General features: G+C 37.3%; 1 protein-coding gene across 6 annotated transcripts in view; it reads left to right on the forward strand.

Moving 5' to 3' along the window:
• Window positions 1-15,470, forward strand: part of hecw2a (HECT, C2 and WW domain containing E3 ubiquitin protein ligase 2a) — a 36,784-nt gene that overhangs the window by 13,554 nt on the left and 7,760 nt on the right. For 3 of the 6 annotated variants that reach the window (XM_073912715.1, XM_073912716.1, XM_021478948.3), the window contains 15 exons: window positions 80-178; window positions 1,826-1,976; window positions 3,590-3,693; window positions 3,780-3,904; window positions 7,260-7,445; window positions 7,899-8,033; window positions 9,250-9,334; window positions 9,586-9,682; window positions 9,814-9,897; window positions 12,135-12,223; window positions 12,466-12,586; window positions 14,141-14,254; window positions 14,493-14,645; window positions 14,733-14,831; window positions 14,931-15,060. In XM_073912715.1, the coding sequence (XP_073768816.1) occupies window positions 80-178; window positions 1,826-1,976; window positions 3,590-3,693; window positions 3,780-3,904; window positions 7,260-7,445; window positions 7,899-8,033; window positions 9,250-9,334; window positions 9,586-9,682; window positions 9,814-9,897; window positions 12,135-12,223; window positions 12,466-12,586; window positions 14,141-14,254; window positions 14,493-14,645; window positions 14,733-14,831; window positions 14,931-15,060 (1,772 nt within the window). The remainder of the gene's footprint in view (window positions 1-79; window positions 179-1,825; window positions 1,977-3,589; window positions 3,694-3,779; window positions 3,905-7,259; window positions 7,446-7,898; window positions 8,034-9,249; window positions 9,335-9,585; window positions 9,683-9,813; window positions 9,898-12,134; window positions 12,224-12,465; window positions 12,587-14,140; window positions 14,255-14,492; window positions 14,646-14,732; window positions 14,832-14,930; window positions 15,061-15,470) is intronic. The other 3 variants (XM_073912718.1, XM_073912719.1, XM_073912717.1) reach the window with 1 other exon arrangement.

Genomic DNA, 15,470 nt, shown 5'->3' on the forward strand with positions numbered 1-15,470 from the left:
TATTCACACAGCCATTTATGTGTTAATCAAGTAGATTATGAAAATACACCCTGATGTATTGTATCTAAATGTTTTGCAGGCGTTCCTCAGGTAAACGGAGATCAGCGTGTTAATTCTCTGCCATCTGTAAGACAAGACATCCACCGATACCAGCGTGTGGACGAGCCCTTACCTCCCAGTGAGTGTGTGTATGTGTTTCTGTAAGTCTGCATGCGCTTCAGTGTGGTTTAAGGTGTCCTCAGTAATATTGGCACCTCTGGAAAATATAAGCAAAAAGGCTAGTTTAACATAAAAAATAAAAAAAAACAGTATGTTTCAGTTTATTATTAGATGTGAGAGTAGCTTACCTTTTTCTTAAAACCCTTTCGAAACCTTTTGTACTTTTTGACAGTTTCATTTGTGAATTTTGGAGATTTTTTTACCAGGCTTAGTCACAACACAACATCAAATTTGACTATTACTGCTGTTGTAAACGAGTCTGCAAGAGCCTACTGGAGTCTCTCACAGGTCTGCAGTTCGCAAGTTTTATCGCAAGTCTAAAATGAGTCTATGTTATGTTTTTAGGAGGAGGGGGTGGCTAGGTGGAGATAGCTAACAAAAGCATGTAAATAAAGTATTGGAGTCAAACAGCATTTTCCCAGCCCTTATCTAATCATCATATATAGTAGCATGCAGTGATCAAATAACGTATTGGAAAGTATCACCCAAAGACTAAGGCACCGTCTTTAAGACGCCACCCATAGCATTTGCATCACCTTGGCTGAGCCCGTGCTCAGAAATACAAAGGTTTAACGTCCCTCATAGCTGGGCTGTTACAGTTTCGAATGAAATTAAAAACCAAAGAATATAACTTTTCAGTTACATGTAGATTATTGTTTATTTGAAACTAAATCATAGAAATGTATATTTCTACACTGCCCTGAAGGTGGAAACTGGCATTTCAGTGTTTTTGCTATTTTAAAAGCCACTTCTCGTGTTGTGAATCTCAACAAATCTCTGTGAGTGATTTTGTATTATTGATTTTTGTATTATTTATTATTTATATATATTTCTATTATTTATAGTTGGGCCTTGGTGAGTTTTTTTTTTGTGTTTTACCCAAAAGTAATAAAAATGTAAAGTATTATCAGAACATGCAAAAGATAAATAAATGATTAATTATGTGAGTGTGTGTGTGTGTGTGTGTGTGTGTTGAAATTTGGTGCCAATAATTGCGGCACACAAACTGTGCTGTATTTGCAATTTGTTGTTCTCCATGAGGTGACTCGGTGGCACAGTGGGTAGCGCTGTCCCCTTACAGCAAGGTTGCTGGTTCGAGCCTTGGCTTGGTCACTTGGCATTTCTGTGTGGATGTTCTCCCTGTGTTTACGTGGGTTTTATCCGGGTGCTCTCGTTTCCCCCACAAGACCAAAGACATGCACTATAGGTGAATTGGGTAAGCTGAATTGTTCATTGTGTATGTGTGTGAATGAGAGTGTATGGATGTTTCCCAGAAGGGTTGAAGCTGGAAGGGCATCTGCTGCATAAAACATATGCTGGATAAGTTGGTGATTCATTTCACTCTGGCGTCTCGAGATTATCAAAGGGACTAAGCCGAAAAGTAAATGAATATATGAAGGAATGTTCTCAATGAGAGCAAAGGTTTAAAAAAAAAACAACAACAAACCTTTCACAGTCTTCTTTGGTCATATTTACCAAGGGTGCCAAATGTGCATGTTCACTTTGCCTGTGTGTTTGCTTGTAAAGCCAATTTTGCCAAAAAAATATCAGGGCTAATCAGGCACTGTCATGCTCTCATTCTCATTTGCTCCCTCTTTTTCCTCAGACTGGGAGGCTCGTATTGACAGTCATGGTCGTATCTTCTTTGTGGATCACGTGAATCGCACCACCACATGGCAGAGACCCACTGGCCCTCCGGCTCCACAGGGTCTGACCCGCTCCAGCTCCATTCTGCAGATGGAACAACTCAACCGCAGGTTAGAACAATACTGGACTGGTTTAAAATGTTACTGAGCTGAAAATCTCATTTTACACAGTAAAGGACACACCAGCAAGCTTAATCTTCTCCTAATGTTACTCTAAGGTTACTTTCTCATTTTCCAATGATTTCAAGGGCAATGCAAAAATGAAAATTTATGAAGAAATGAATGAAAAGAATTCTGGAAAATCTGTTAAATCTTGTAATTTCAATAGAAATTCTGTCAGAAAATAATCCTGATTTATTGTTTGGAACACTATTAGGACTGAACAATAGACAATGGTGACAATGGAGCTTTCGTTTCAGTAAATATGTGTGTGTGAAAAGATCTACTGCCAGCATAGACATGTAAAACTCACAGCTTAGCAAAAAGCACTTTCCAATCAAGCCGGTAACTGTTTGCTACTACTGATTTTGTGTGAACCTAACAACTTTTCACTTTTACACCAAACTCCCAAATACAGGGAATTTTACTGGAATTTTATCTGCGAAATGTCAGAGAACAATATGGTTAGAAGGTTTTGGATCTGGTTTTCCCGGCAGTCTCAGACACCTGTGCTTTTTTCTTCAAGTGACGTCACTTCACCACCTGCACTCTCTGCCAAAAATACTTTTTTTCCAGCCCTCCTTCTGCATTTCTATGGGGATAAGATGTTTTAAAGATTTTGTATTTGATAAAAGCAAAAGTATTTTAGTATCATAATGGACAGTACTCAGGAAGACACATGTCAACATCCAACCAAACTGGCACTGCAACATTTTGAAATACCGAAAAGTGCTTAGCATAACTTTTTATGTAATATGACAATTGAACCATTTATAAACTATAAAAAGTATAAATCATATGTACAAACTAGCATGTCTGCACATGCAGATTTAACTGCATAATTTATCATGAAGCATTTACGTCCTATAACAAACCAATGTAAGGAAAATGCTAAAATTAAATGCTTAAATAAAATGTGCTATACAGGCATACATGATGTGTCCAAAGTATGAACACACAGTTTCACATTAATCATTGTCCTCACACAGAAAACTGTTTAATTGGCTTGATGCAGTTTTGCATTTTCAAACTAGCAGATGTGGCTAGATTATTAATGCACTACACTAAAATGCATGTTGATGCTTTTGTGGATATACTGTACATTACAAATCTAACAGCAAAATAAAATGTAAAAATGTAAGCATTAAAACTTGTCTCCATTAGCAATGCAAACAGACTGCTGTTTTTATGTGCCGTCTCAGGTGTCTGAGAGTGTAAGTGCAGGTCTGCACTCAGACTATATTGGAATGTGATTGCAGTTTAAGTAAACTATAGGTGGGAAAAAAGCCATCATATCCTTCAGCTTGGAAATGACAATGAATTTGGGCAGTGTAGATGCAATACTCTGTGAAAATATTCATAAAAAGATTCATTCAATTCCTTAGGCTTAATTCCTTATTTATCTCGGGTCCCCATAGGAAAACGAACCGCAGAAAATGAAAGATTTATGTTGTAACATTTTCATTATAGAAATATGGACATTTTTGTTATAAAAGAAGCTGAAATCTGGGTAAATTAATGAAGACTTTGTTACATGAACAATTGCTGTGATTTCTCTCTGGCAGGTATCAGAGTATTCGCAGGACAATGACCAGTGAAAGGTCTGAGGAACCCAGAGTTGAAGATCCTCCAGCTGATGAAACAGACGTGCTGGCTCAGTCCATCAGTGGTAAGCCATCCAACTACAGATGATGGTGTTTTGGGAAGTGAGTAGTTTTGTACAGTCTGTGTTTATTGATGTCTGCTCTTGTCTAGAATACCGGAGGGATGGCATTATTGGTCAGGCCAGCTCACGCTCTCGTCTGGCTCTTCTGCTTCAGTCTCCTGGTGCAAAGTTCCTGTCCAGTCCAGACTTCTTCTCTGTTCTGCATTCTAATCCTGTAAGCCAAAGCACTCAGAGACACAAACACCAGAGCACACCTGAAACAAGACCATGTTTAGACCCTCACATTAGGATGTGGTTTTGTCAATGAGCCTCATTACACCCGGTCACTTCATGCATTTTCTCTAATTGGATTGCTCACTGATATGCAGTGGTGTAAAGTAACTAATTACAAATACCTAAATTACTGTAATTGAGTAGTTTTTCTCAGAAATTGTAATTTACGAAGTAGTTTTAAAAATGTGTACTTTTACTTTTCCTTGAGTACATTTTAGTGCAATATCTGTACTTTTACTCTCACTACTTTCCTTCAACCTGCAGTTACTATTTATTTTTTCTTGTTTATGGGGATTAGAAAAATCAGTCCAGTAATTCATGTCCAATCATATCACACACAGAAGGTAAATTGCATCATAATGAACTACTTAAGACATGTGCACTTTACACTGAAGCAAACTGTTTGGAAGCATTAAGTGTCCAAGATGTTCAAAATCTTTACACGCATTGACCCAGAGACTGTTTAGATCAGGGATACCCAAACACAGGCTGTTTCTCAATTCCAATAATGCAGAGAACGGACTTGCGTTCTTGTGAAACCGGTCTTGCCAGGTGTCCTCGAAAGAACAAACTTAGAAGAGCATGAGGGCAGAGAACGCGTCCTTTGAGAAATGAGATGCTTCATTCTTCCTGGTGGTCACATGACCTTCACGCGTTTTAAATGGTAAATTATTAAAACATGACAGCATTCATACAACGATTTATTGTTTTTCCCCTTTTCAAAATATATACTTTGCATAAAAACATTATAAATATACGTCGCACAATATAAATAAAACAGATTTTAATACGAATTTCAGCAAACAAACACCCTTAATGTGTTTAATCCTTTATTAAGATGTCCATGGTAATGTTTATATTCACTGTTTCATTTAGGGAAACTCCGGAGGTAAATAAGTTAAATCTCTTAACTTTAATAATAAATCTAGATAAATGCTGCGCTTCCCTCCTCCAGTCGCAATGACTCCTGGGACTTCCAGGTGCTTAAGTCTGCATCAGTGCGTCCTCAATATCAAGATCACATCCGGGAAGTTTCACGCATCCTTTGTTCTTGCGGTCTTGAGAATTGGAGCTGAACTTTGCCAGCTGATGATGACGTTACACGAGAACACGAGGACGCAAGACAGCTAAAGAACGCATATTGAGAAACAGCCACAGTCCTGAAGGGCTGATGTTCTGCAGATTTTAGCTAGCCCAGGTGTGTCTAATTGGGATTGGAACTAAACTTTGCTGGACACCAGCCCTCCAGGACCGAGTATGGGCACCCCTGGTTTAGATGCATGTCACTGATGAGAAGATGATTAATATTTACAGTATGATGACCGAAATGGCCTTAAACACCCAGCAGGCACAAGACGTCATCATGCCGTCAGATTGAAATTGGACCCTAATGTCGTGGAGACGCTGCATTTTGTTTGGAAATGAAAATTGAGTTTACATCAGAACTCAACGTCAGCCCGATGTCAGTGTCCAACGTCCAACCTAAAACCAACCAAATATCAACATCTAATGATGTTACAGCTTGACGTTGTGTCAACGTTACCACTATGAAATCTATCAGATGTTGAATTTTGCTTGCCATAACTGATGAATAAATGTCAGTATTTGACGTCAATAGGATGTTGGTTTAAGATGTTGGCTCGACATTGGATTTTGGTCACTTTCTAACAACCTAAAATCAACCAAAAATCAACATCATTTGATGTCATTTTTGGACATCAAAATAATGTTGTCCTTAGACATTGGCTAGACATTGAATTTTGGTCACCTTACATCATAACCTAAATCTAACCTGATATTAACGTCTTATGACGTTGTGTGCCTGCTGGGCAAAAACTAAATGCACAACAGAATGTTATGTTTACACACATCCACAAATTACATGTAAATGCATTAACTTTTAACAGCAAAATACACACTACTCATGAGTACTTTTAAAAGGGCAACTTTTTACTCCTACTTTGAGTAATATTTACAACAGATACTTTTACTGTATTCACACTACATTTTTAGGCAAGTATTGGTACTTTTACTTAAGTATGCTTTTTCAGTACTCTTTCCACCACTGCTGATTTGTGAAAATGGTTCTGTTTATTCATTCATTCATTTTCTTTTCGGCTTAGTCCCTTTATTAATCCGGTGTCGTTACAGCGAAATGAATTGCCAACTTATCCAGCACATGTTTTACGCAGTGGATGCCCTTCCAGCTGCAACCTATCTCTGGGAAACACCCATACACACTCATACACTATATACAATTTAGCCTACTCAGTTCACCTGCACCGCATGTCTTTGAACTATGGGGGAAACCGGAGCACCTGGAGGAAACCCACACAATTGCAGGGAAAACATGCAAACTCCGCACAGAAACACCAACTGATCCAGCCGAGACTCGAACCAGCGACCTTCTCGCTGTGAGGCTATAGCACTACCTACTGTGTCACTGTGTCGCCTGGTACTGATTATATTAGGCCAGTTGAATGTGTCACGGCTAAACAGATATGATTTCCCATGCTATATGCTATTGATTAAAGAGCAGATCTTTTTTTTATTATTATTAGTATTTGGTATATATACATGACTTTATCTGTAAACTACAGGAGGCTTTGTTCTTGACTCCTGTTCCAGTAAAACATCATCAAGCACACTAATAATCTTAGTGATCTCTGACATTACAGGCTGAATGAAACATCTATTTTGTCTGCAAGATATGAACAAAACTTTATATTTTTCTATTATTTTTCCTCTGAATTTATAGAGATAGGTTGCTAAATGTATGGGATCTGTTCTATGTTGTTAAAACTGCCATTTTATAATAGTTTAACATTATAATTAAATTATTTAATGGTTAATGATCGATCACAAATTGAGTAAGAACAGAAGAGTTGCATTGAATCTTGCATTAGCGCTGTTCACACTATCAAATGTTTTCAAGATATTTTCAATGGTTTCAAGAACCAGATGCATTTAGACCTGCATCTGTTTACTCTGGAATGCGTCCCAGACCCCCTCCTGAAGTAGTTTGAGCGATTGAATCGGAATGCATTTCGGAGGGCATTAACAACTCTTCATGATGGAATGGCAATACAATCAGAAAAAACACAAGAAGTGACTAGGTGTAAACAGCCACAGGGAACCACCTGCTCTTTTGACTGACCTACTTCTCAAACATTGCAGGACGTGTTGTTACAGTGCACTGTCCAGAGAGCAGAGGCGTAGTTACAGCATGTGGTGTCCATCTGTGGCATGTTGCGTATTTTAACACCTTCTTGTCATGATTTCTTGTTCACCTTCAGAGTGCCTATCGGATGTTCACAAGTAACACGTGTCTGAAGCACATGATCAGTAAAGTTCGACGGGATGCCCAACACTTTGAGCGGTACCAGCACAACCGAGACCTGGTCAACTTCCTCAATCTGTTCTCCAACAAGCAGCTGGAGCTTCCCCGGGGCTGGGAGATGAAACATGACCATACTGGGAAGGTGTGTGTGTGCGTGCGTGCGTGCGTCCATGCGTGTGTGTGTTTTCTGTTCCTGTGCACCTGTTTAAAGGAATAGTTGACACAAAAATGAACATTTACACTTCCTCAAGCGTTGCAAACTTTTGTTAGTTTTTTATTCATAAAAGATGATATTTTAAAGCTGGCAGAAGAAATATTATGGAAGTCGTGACCAGTTTTCAGTTTTCTTCAAAATATCTTCTTTTGTGATCAAACTCAAACAGAAACTCAAACAAGTGAAGAGTGAGCAAATTATGACAGAGTTTTTAGTTTTGGGTGAACAATACCTTTAATCTTAGACCTGCATGTGACAAACTGTACAGATGAAATCTGAGTTAAGTGTGTTTACGGAGGCCCATCTGCTTTAAACCGTAAACAGATTTCTGTTTACAAATTTACTGCTCAAACTTCTTGTCTATGTGTTCATGCGTCACAGGCCTTCTTTGTAGACCACAACTGTCGTGCCACAACATTTATTGACCCGCGGCTGCCCTTGCAGAACTCGCGGTCCAGCGGACTGTTGGCTCACAGACAGCACCTGTCCCGCCAGCGCAGCCACAGTGCAGGAGAGGTGAGAGCTAGAGAAACAACAGCTCAGCACAGATTTCTACAATAAATGGTTTAGATGCCAAAACCGATGCACAGTCTAGCACATTTTTTTCTATGCAATTGATTGTGTAATATAAAGACTGCATTATGCAGGATTGTTGGCCCTTGCAGGATTTTTGGCATTTATTGTATGTACACTAAAAGTCAAAAGATTGGGGTCAGTAAGATTTTATTAAATAAAATGTATATTTGTATTTTAAATGTCTTTTCAACTTATTCATAACAGAAATCTTGACTTTTTTTTTATAATTTCCACAGAAATATTAAGCAACACAACCATTTTTTTACATGAATAATAATGCTAATAAATAAATAAACAGATAAAAAAAAAAAAAAAAAAAAAATATATATATATATATATATATATATATATATATATATATATATATATATATATATATATATATAAAATTTATTATGGAGCTAGTAATATGCCAAAACAATCAGAGTTTATTTATTAATTTGAATTATAGACTATTGTAATTTAATAAATGTGATTTTTTTTTTTTATTTCTTATTTTGAATTAGAATTTTATAACTTGGATATTGAACATCTGAAATTTAGGACAACTGAATTTTTCAAGGTGGAATTTTTATAGACGTATTTTCAAACTTGCTAAAGTTTTTAAACTCAGTGATTGGCCAAAATGCTTAGATTGACGATCTGTGATCATCTACTCTTCCCTGTTGATCACCTCTGACCTACTTTCTGCTAAATCTGAATTTCACAATCTGAATTTCTTATTTTGAATTTTAGGATGTTGAATTTGATGCTCTAAATTTTTTCATTTTGAACATTTGAAACTGTATTTTTACAAACTGTACATCTGCAGTCTAGGAATTTGAAAATCTGTCTATAAACAATTCTGCCTGAAAAATTCCATTGTCCTAAGTTTCAGATGTTTATTATTCAAGTTACGAAATTCAAATTAAGAAATTCTAATTTAAAATAATTTTTAACAGCGTATAAAAAAATCTGATTTAATAAATTACAATTTTCTATAATTTAAATGAACACAATTCAAATTCAGATTGTTTTGGTTTTCTCAGTGATGTCATCGAGGAACAATTTTAAGCTCCTCAAAGCATGTATCTTAAAAGGAGACCATTTTAATAAAAAGATCATTTGAATATTTTCATAAGGAAAATACAGTATGATTCCTGCTCTGATGTTTCAGGTTGGAGATGACTCTCGTTCCCCGAGTCCTCCAGTCCAGGGCCGGTCATCTAGAAACAGTCAGTATCAGGACCTGGTGCCTGTGGGTGAGTGTGTGCTGTGTCTGTGCGTGTATGTGTATGTGTATGCGTGCGTGTGTGTGTTTGTGTGCGCGTGTGAGTGTGTGTGTGTGTGTGTGTGTGTGTGCGTGTGTGTGTGTGTGTGTGTGTGTGTGTGTGCGCGCATGTGTGTGCGCATGTGTGTGTGTGCGCATGTGTGTGTGCATGTGATCTCATGTGTTTACAGACAGACGTATCGAAACATGTGCACTGACATGTTACGCATCTGTGTTTTTCAGCCTATAATGATAAGATTGTTGCCTTTTTGCGACAACCCAACATTTTTGAGATCCTGCAAGAGAGACAGCCAGAACTTGTGAGAAACCATTCCCTTAGGTACTTTTATCTGCAGTTTTATGATTCAACAACAGATGTGAACAGAGAGTCACTCATTTCGCTCTGCACTTGAGGAGTTTGTGCTGTCATAGCTCAATGCTTAAAGTCTTGTTTCATATTGTTATTTTCAGGGAGAAGGTTCAGTTTATCCGCAATGAGGGGGCAACAGGGTTAACTCGTCTGTCCAGTGATGCAGACCTGGTTATGTTGCTCAGGTAAGTGTGTGCAGATTTTGCATTATATTTAAATACAGCTTATGGTGTGCCTGCCTCTTTCCCTTTGCCCCAGACATGCATGCATTAGTTGAGTTTGTATTTACTCTATTGTACTGTTCAAAACATTGGGGTCAGTATGATTACATTTTTCATTTTATTATTATTTTTTGGCCAATGTTTTATTCAGCAATGATGCATCGCATATGTTAAAATAAAGTACACTGTAATTTTAGTCCTGTTTTATTCATTATAGTTTGGGTTGGTTTTTATTTTTAGAATTTCTCTTTTAATTTTATTGCAATTTTCTGGTTTTGATCATTTTTTATGAACTATAATAACCTTAAAGTGACTTAAATAAGGGTTTCTCTAGCTTTCTGTTCTCAATTCAGAAAGGAAAGGACCAAAGAAAATAAATAATAGAAATGCAATTGATTTCTGTGAAATACCGATGATATTTCACCAGAGCAAAAATGAGTGCCAAAAGTTTTCACGAACAGCTTAAATTAACTTATATTGCACATGTCATATAGTAATAGTACAGGGTTACAGTGATTTTTATTAGGAGTTTATGGCATCTTAGTTTTCCGACGCACTTTGGAGGCAGATAACTCAGTCAGTCAGTAGAAGAGGTTCAGACATTTTAGGCATGAAGGTGTAAAAAAAAATAAATGACTCTTCATTACAGCTAAAGTGAAAGAAAATATTAAATAAAAAATAAACCAACGAATGAAGATGACAGTTAAGGAAATAAAAGCAGGAGACATCATACCCGAGTTCTGTGAGATGCAGCATTAATAAACAACATTACTTTTGTATCAAGAAGAAAAGAAGCAAGCTCAGCATCTCTCCAGCAGTGGAAAACTTCTCGGATATTATTCTTCTTGACTGACTGTAATTCCCTGACCTTGTCAGCTTTTTGTATTTTCTCTACCACCTACTCACTCACTTTCCTTCAGCTTAGTCTCTGATTTATCAGAGCTCGCCACAGTGAAATGAACTGTCAATTACTCTGGCGTAAGTTTTATGTGCCGGATATCCTTCCAGCTGCAACTCGGCAACCCCCAGTGCTGGGAAACACACACACACACACACACACACTACAGCCTATTTAATTTATCAAACTATTTCACCTGTACTGCGTGTCTTTTGGACTATGGGAGTACCCAGAGGAAACTCATGTGAACATGAGGAGAACATGCAAAGTTTAAATGCCACCTGACCCAGCCAGGACTTAAATCAGCTACCTTCTTGCTGTGAGGGAACAGTGCTAACCACCGAGCCTTTATTTTGAGCCTTTATTAACAACATCACCTTTATTTTGCTAATGTCTGGGAGAGCTCTCTTTTCTCCCCGTCATGTTCAATGTTTATGGCCTTAATGCTGTGAAGTGTTTTTTTTTTTAGTTTTCTGTATGATCCACTTTTCAGTTGTGTTTTTCAAAAATCACTCATTGTACATTTAAACATCACCAGAACAAATTAAACTGAAACATCAAGACTGGATGGGACATATTGTAGAAGCCAGTAGCCTTTCATTCATATCACAGTTTGGCCAGCCAGAGTTAAGCTTAGATAAACCGTGTCCGATTTATAAAAGGACAGCTACAGTCTATAAAGATTTTTCTTAGCCTTTTTTGATTATGTTCAGTTATTTCACATTAAAGGCAAATGAAGCAACCCAGGCCATTCAATAAGGTGAAATTACTTTACCTACACATAAGAGCCCGAGGAAAATACTCATTTTAGAAGAAATTTTCAGATGGCACTTAAAGGTTTTTGCATCTGAACTCTTCATATTCAGAGGGGTCTGATCTGATTGCCCAAAATCTATCTGATGAGAAGCTGAAGTGCACAGTGATGTCATAAAAATGAAATGTGAATTGTCTCTTTGTTTTGGAGCACACTAGCTTATAGATAACCTTAGACGAATTGATACAAAAATGTGTGTTTTAAACAGCATACATATGTTGTAAAACTAATTGACAGTATGACTGTTTTTTCTGAACTATTTTGATTTATTTGAAGGAATGCTTGTTGAGATTAAAAGATTTATTTCCAAACATTTAAACAAATGTTAAAAACCACCCCAAGCTTTTGAATGGTAGTGTATATGTTTTTTTTTTGTTGTTGCTGCTGATTTTAAATGTGTGCGCATTTTGTGATGGCATGAGTTTGTCCACGTAGCCCAGATTAAAAATTAAAAAAACACAGCTGTTACCTGACCCTCTCTCCTTGCAGCCTGTTTGAAGAGGAAGTGATGTCGTATGTTCCGCCCAATGCCTTACTGCTCTCCAGCTACTGTCATGCGTCCCCACAGAGCTCCCCTGGTGAGAGGTCACTCATGACCCCCAAATTTTCCCAGTTTCCTTCCTTTCCTGCCTTGTATCCTCCATTACCAGACTAAATTCTAAGCTAATAAAAGAGTGGCAGACCCTGTGGTTACCTGATCGTGCATGTGTTTAAAACAGCCTGTCAAAATGATACAGATTTATTTTAAATTAAAGAAGAAGAATCTGGGTTTCATCTCTCCATGCTCATTCCAGGTATTCATATAATCTCTTGCTCACAGGAACCCCACGGGCTAATGCGCGAGCCCCTGCTCCCTACAAGCGGGATTTTGAGGCCAAATTAAGAAACTTCTACCGCAAAATGGAGACCAAGGGCTACGGACAGGGACCAGGAAAAGTGAAGTGAGTTCCATTTTCAAAAACATTTTCGGTTTGACCATTGGGTGAAAAAACCTGTTCTGTTCTGTTAAACTAAATCTAATTGTTTAACTAAAATAATAAGTGATAAAAAGTTAATTGCTATAAAACAAACAAACAAACAAACAAACAAACAAACAAACAAGCAAACAGGCAGAACAAGTCATACACTGTATAATAAAGTTTTTATAGTATTTTTTGTCTGCTATTTTGAAAGTATGTATTGTGTGGTAACATTTTTCAAATCATATTTGGCGAAGTTATCTTGTTTTATTTGTATAAAGGTTAGGGCTGGGCATTATGACATAAGTGATGATTCAATAAGTTTGTTTTTTTATATTGTTTGTATTGATTTGATTCTGTATTGCTTAGTGATCTCAAACCTCAGATGTTAATTTTGCTGAAATGGGATCCAGATTTGAATATAATTATTGGTAACTGAAACTCTCTTACTCAGCTGTGTTAAAAAAAAAGTCATAGACAAAAAAACACATCATCATACATTCCTAAATTTGCAAATACAATGCAGACAAGATAACTACAACAAACAACAGAATGCATATTTCCGTGCAAATAAAAGCAGTGTAATGGTTAAATTCATTAACAAATCCAAGCATAAGAAACTAAATAAAATGTTATGCTCTCTCTCTCTCTCTCTCTCTCTCTCTCTAAATATATATGAAGAGTTCTGAGGCAAGAGCCTCTAAGTGCTGTCTGAATTCCTTTTTTAAAATGAGCGTCTTCCTCAGCCTCCTTTGTTTATGTTTTATTTCACTTCAAAGGCAATGAAAGAAACTAATCATTGTCATGATTGTCATACATAATATTAGATAACCTACATACAGGAGCCTGAGATATATACAGAGTTTAAGACATACAGAAGATATTTTGAAAAATGCTGGTACTCCTTGACCTCCAAATAGTAGGAAAGAAACTATGGGAACTACCATCAACCATTCTCCATTCAGCAGCATTCTTCAAAGTAAACATTCAACAGAAGAATGAAACTCAAAAATAGGTTTTGAACATGTGACGCGTGAGAAAGATTTCATTTTTGTGTGAACTATCCCTTTGATTAATGTTTTGCCTTGAAAATTACACAACTATTGGAAGTGACTACAAGCCTATTTTGAAGTGTTTATGACTGCAAGCTCATCATGTCGGAGGCTATAAGCTCGTAGTTCACGCTAATCAGTATAGAGGCAGTTTACAAACAAATGCTTTTCCTTCCCATGATACTGTTTTTCCTCAAGTTTTTTTAGATTTATATTTATAACTTAGATTTATATTTATACAAAAAAAATCTGCATATTTGTCAAAATGTAGCATCTTATTATGATAATCAAAACTCACAAAGGAGTTTTATGTGTTATTTGTGTGGGAATTCAATTTATTATGTGGGGCAATGTATTATACACCAGAAAGCAATCATTGTAAAAACTCTCCATGCTTTTGCTAAAAATTAAGGCTTTTAATTCCTCTGTTTTTCTTTACATGCTCTGCTATGTTGTGTTATGATGTATTTTTTTCACTGTCTAGGTTAATAATAAGAAGAGATCACCTGCTTGAGGACGCTTTCAATCAGATCATGTGTTATTCCCGCAAAGACCTTCAAAGGAGCAGGCTTTACGTCAGCTTTGTTGGAGAAGAAGGGTTGGTATATATGTTTCCTGTCATATAAAGCACACACACACACACACACACACACACACACACACACACACACACACACACACACACACACAAACAAGCACACTTAAATATATAGAGCTCTTTACATTTTGTAAAATTAAAATTAATCTAATTGCATCGTGACACTCAGCTCTAGTTGCATTCATCTGAAATAGTGTAGTAACCTTCATTTTTTTCTGTTTCATTTCTTTTTTTTCAGATTGGACTATAGTGGTCCATCCAGGGAGTTCTTCTTCCTGGTTTCCCGTGAGCTTTTTAACCCATACTATGGACTCTTTGAATACTCAGCTAATGACACTTACACTGTGCAGATCAGCCCCATGTCAGCCTTTGTGGACAACCATCATGAGTGGTAATCAGCCCACAGATGAAGGGCTGGATGATTTTCATTAACAGGCGATGTCTGAGTGTATGTCTAGACTGATTTTGTGTTTCTTAGGTTCCGGTTCAGTGGTCGCATTCTGGGTCTTGCTCTAATTCATCAGTACCTGCTGGATGCCTTCTTCACCCGACCATTTTACAAAGGCCTTCTCCGCATGTGGGTCATCATATTTACTGTAGCACCCTTTTTGTTTCTTAGTTTACATGTAAAATTTGTGCAGCTCTTTTCACATGAGCAATGTTTATGTGTGTGCAGTCCATGTGATCTGAGTGATCTAGAGTTTCTGGATGAAGAGTTTCATCAGAGTTTGCAGTGGATGAAGGATAATGACATCGAGGACATGCTGGACCTCACCTTTACAGTCAATGAGGAGGTGTTTGGACAGGTAGGAATGGTTTGTGTGTGTGTGTGTGTGTGTGTGTGTGTGTGTGTGTGTGTGTGTGTGTGTGTGTGTGTGTGTGTGTGTGTGTGTGTGTGTGTGTGTGTGTGTGTGTGCGCGTGTGTGTGTGTGTTTGTGACATATCAGGACACAGATCTGTATAATGACATGGGTATGACACAGGTATTACAAAAAGGAGGTGAAATGTGAGAACATTGGTTACGTCCTCATTTCTCAAAATGCTTATAAATCACACAGGATGAGTTTAATCAGAGAGTAAAGCTGGACACTGACTCCTGTGATGGTTGGGTTTAGGGGTAGGGTGGGGTAGGGGCAATATAATATACGGTTTGGACAGTATAAAGTGAATGGAAACCTATGTAATGTACCCACTTTTTACTAAAACAAACAAAAAA

This window comes from Danio rerio, chromosome 9 (genome assembly GCF_049306965.1).
Source record: "Danio rerio strain Tuebingen ecotype United States chromosome 9, GRCz12tu, whole genome shotgun sequence".
NCBI classification, from domain to species: Eukaryota; Metazoa; Chordata; class Actinopteri; order Cypriniformes; family Danionidae; genus Danio; species Danio rerio.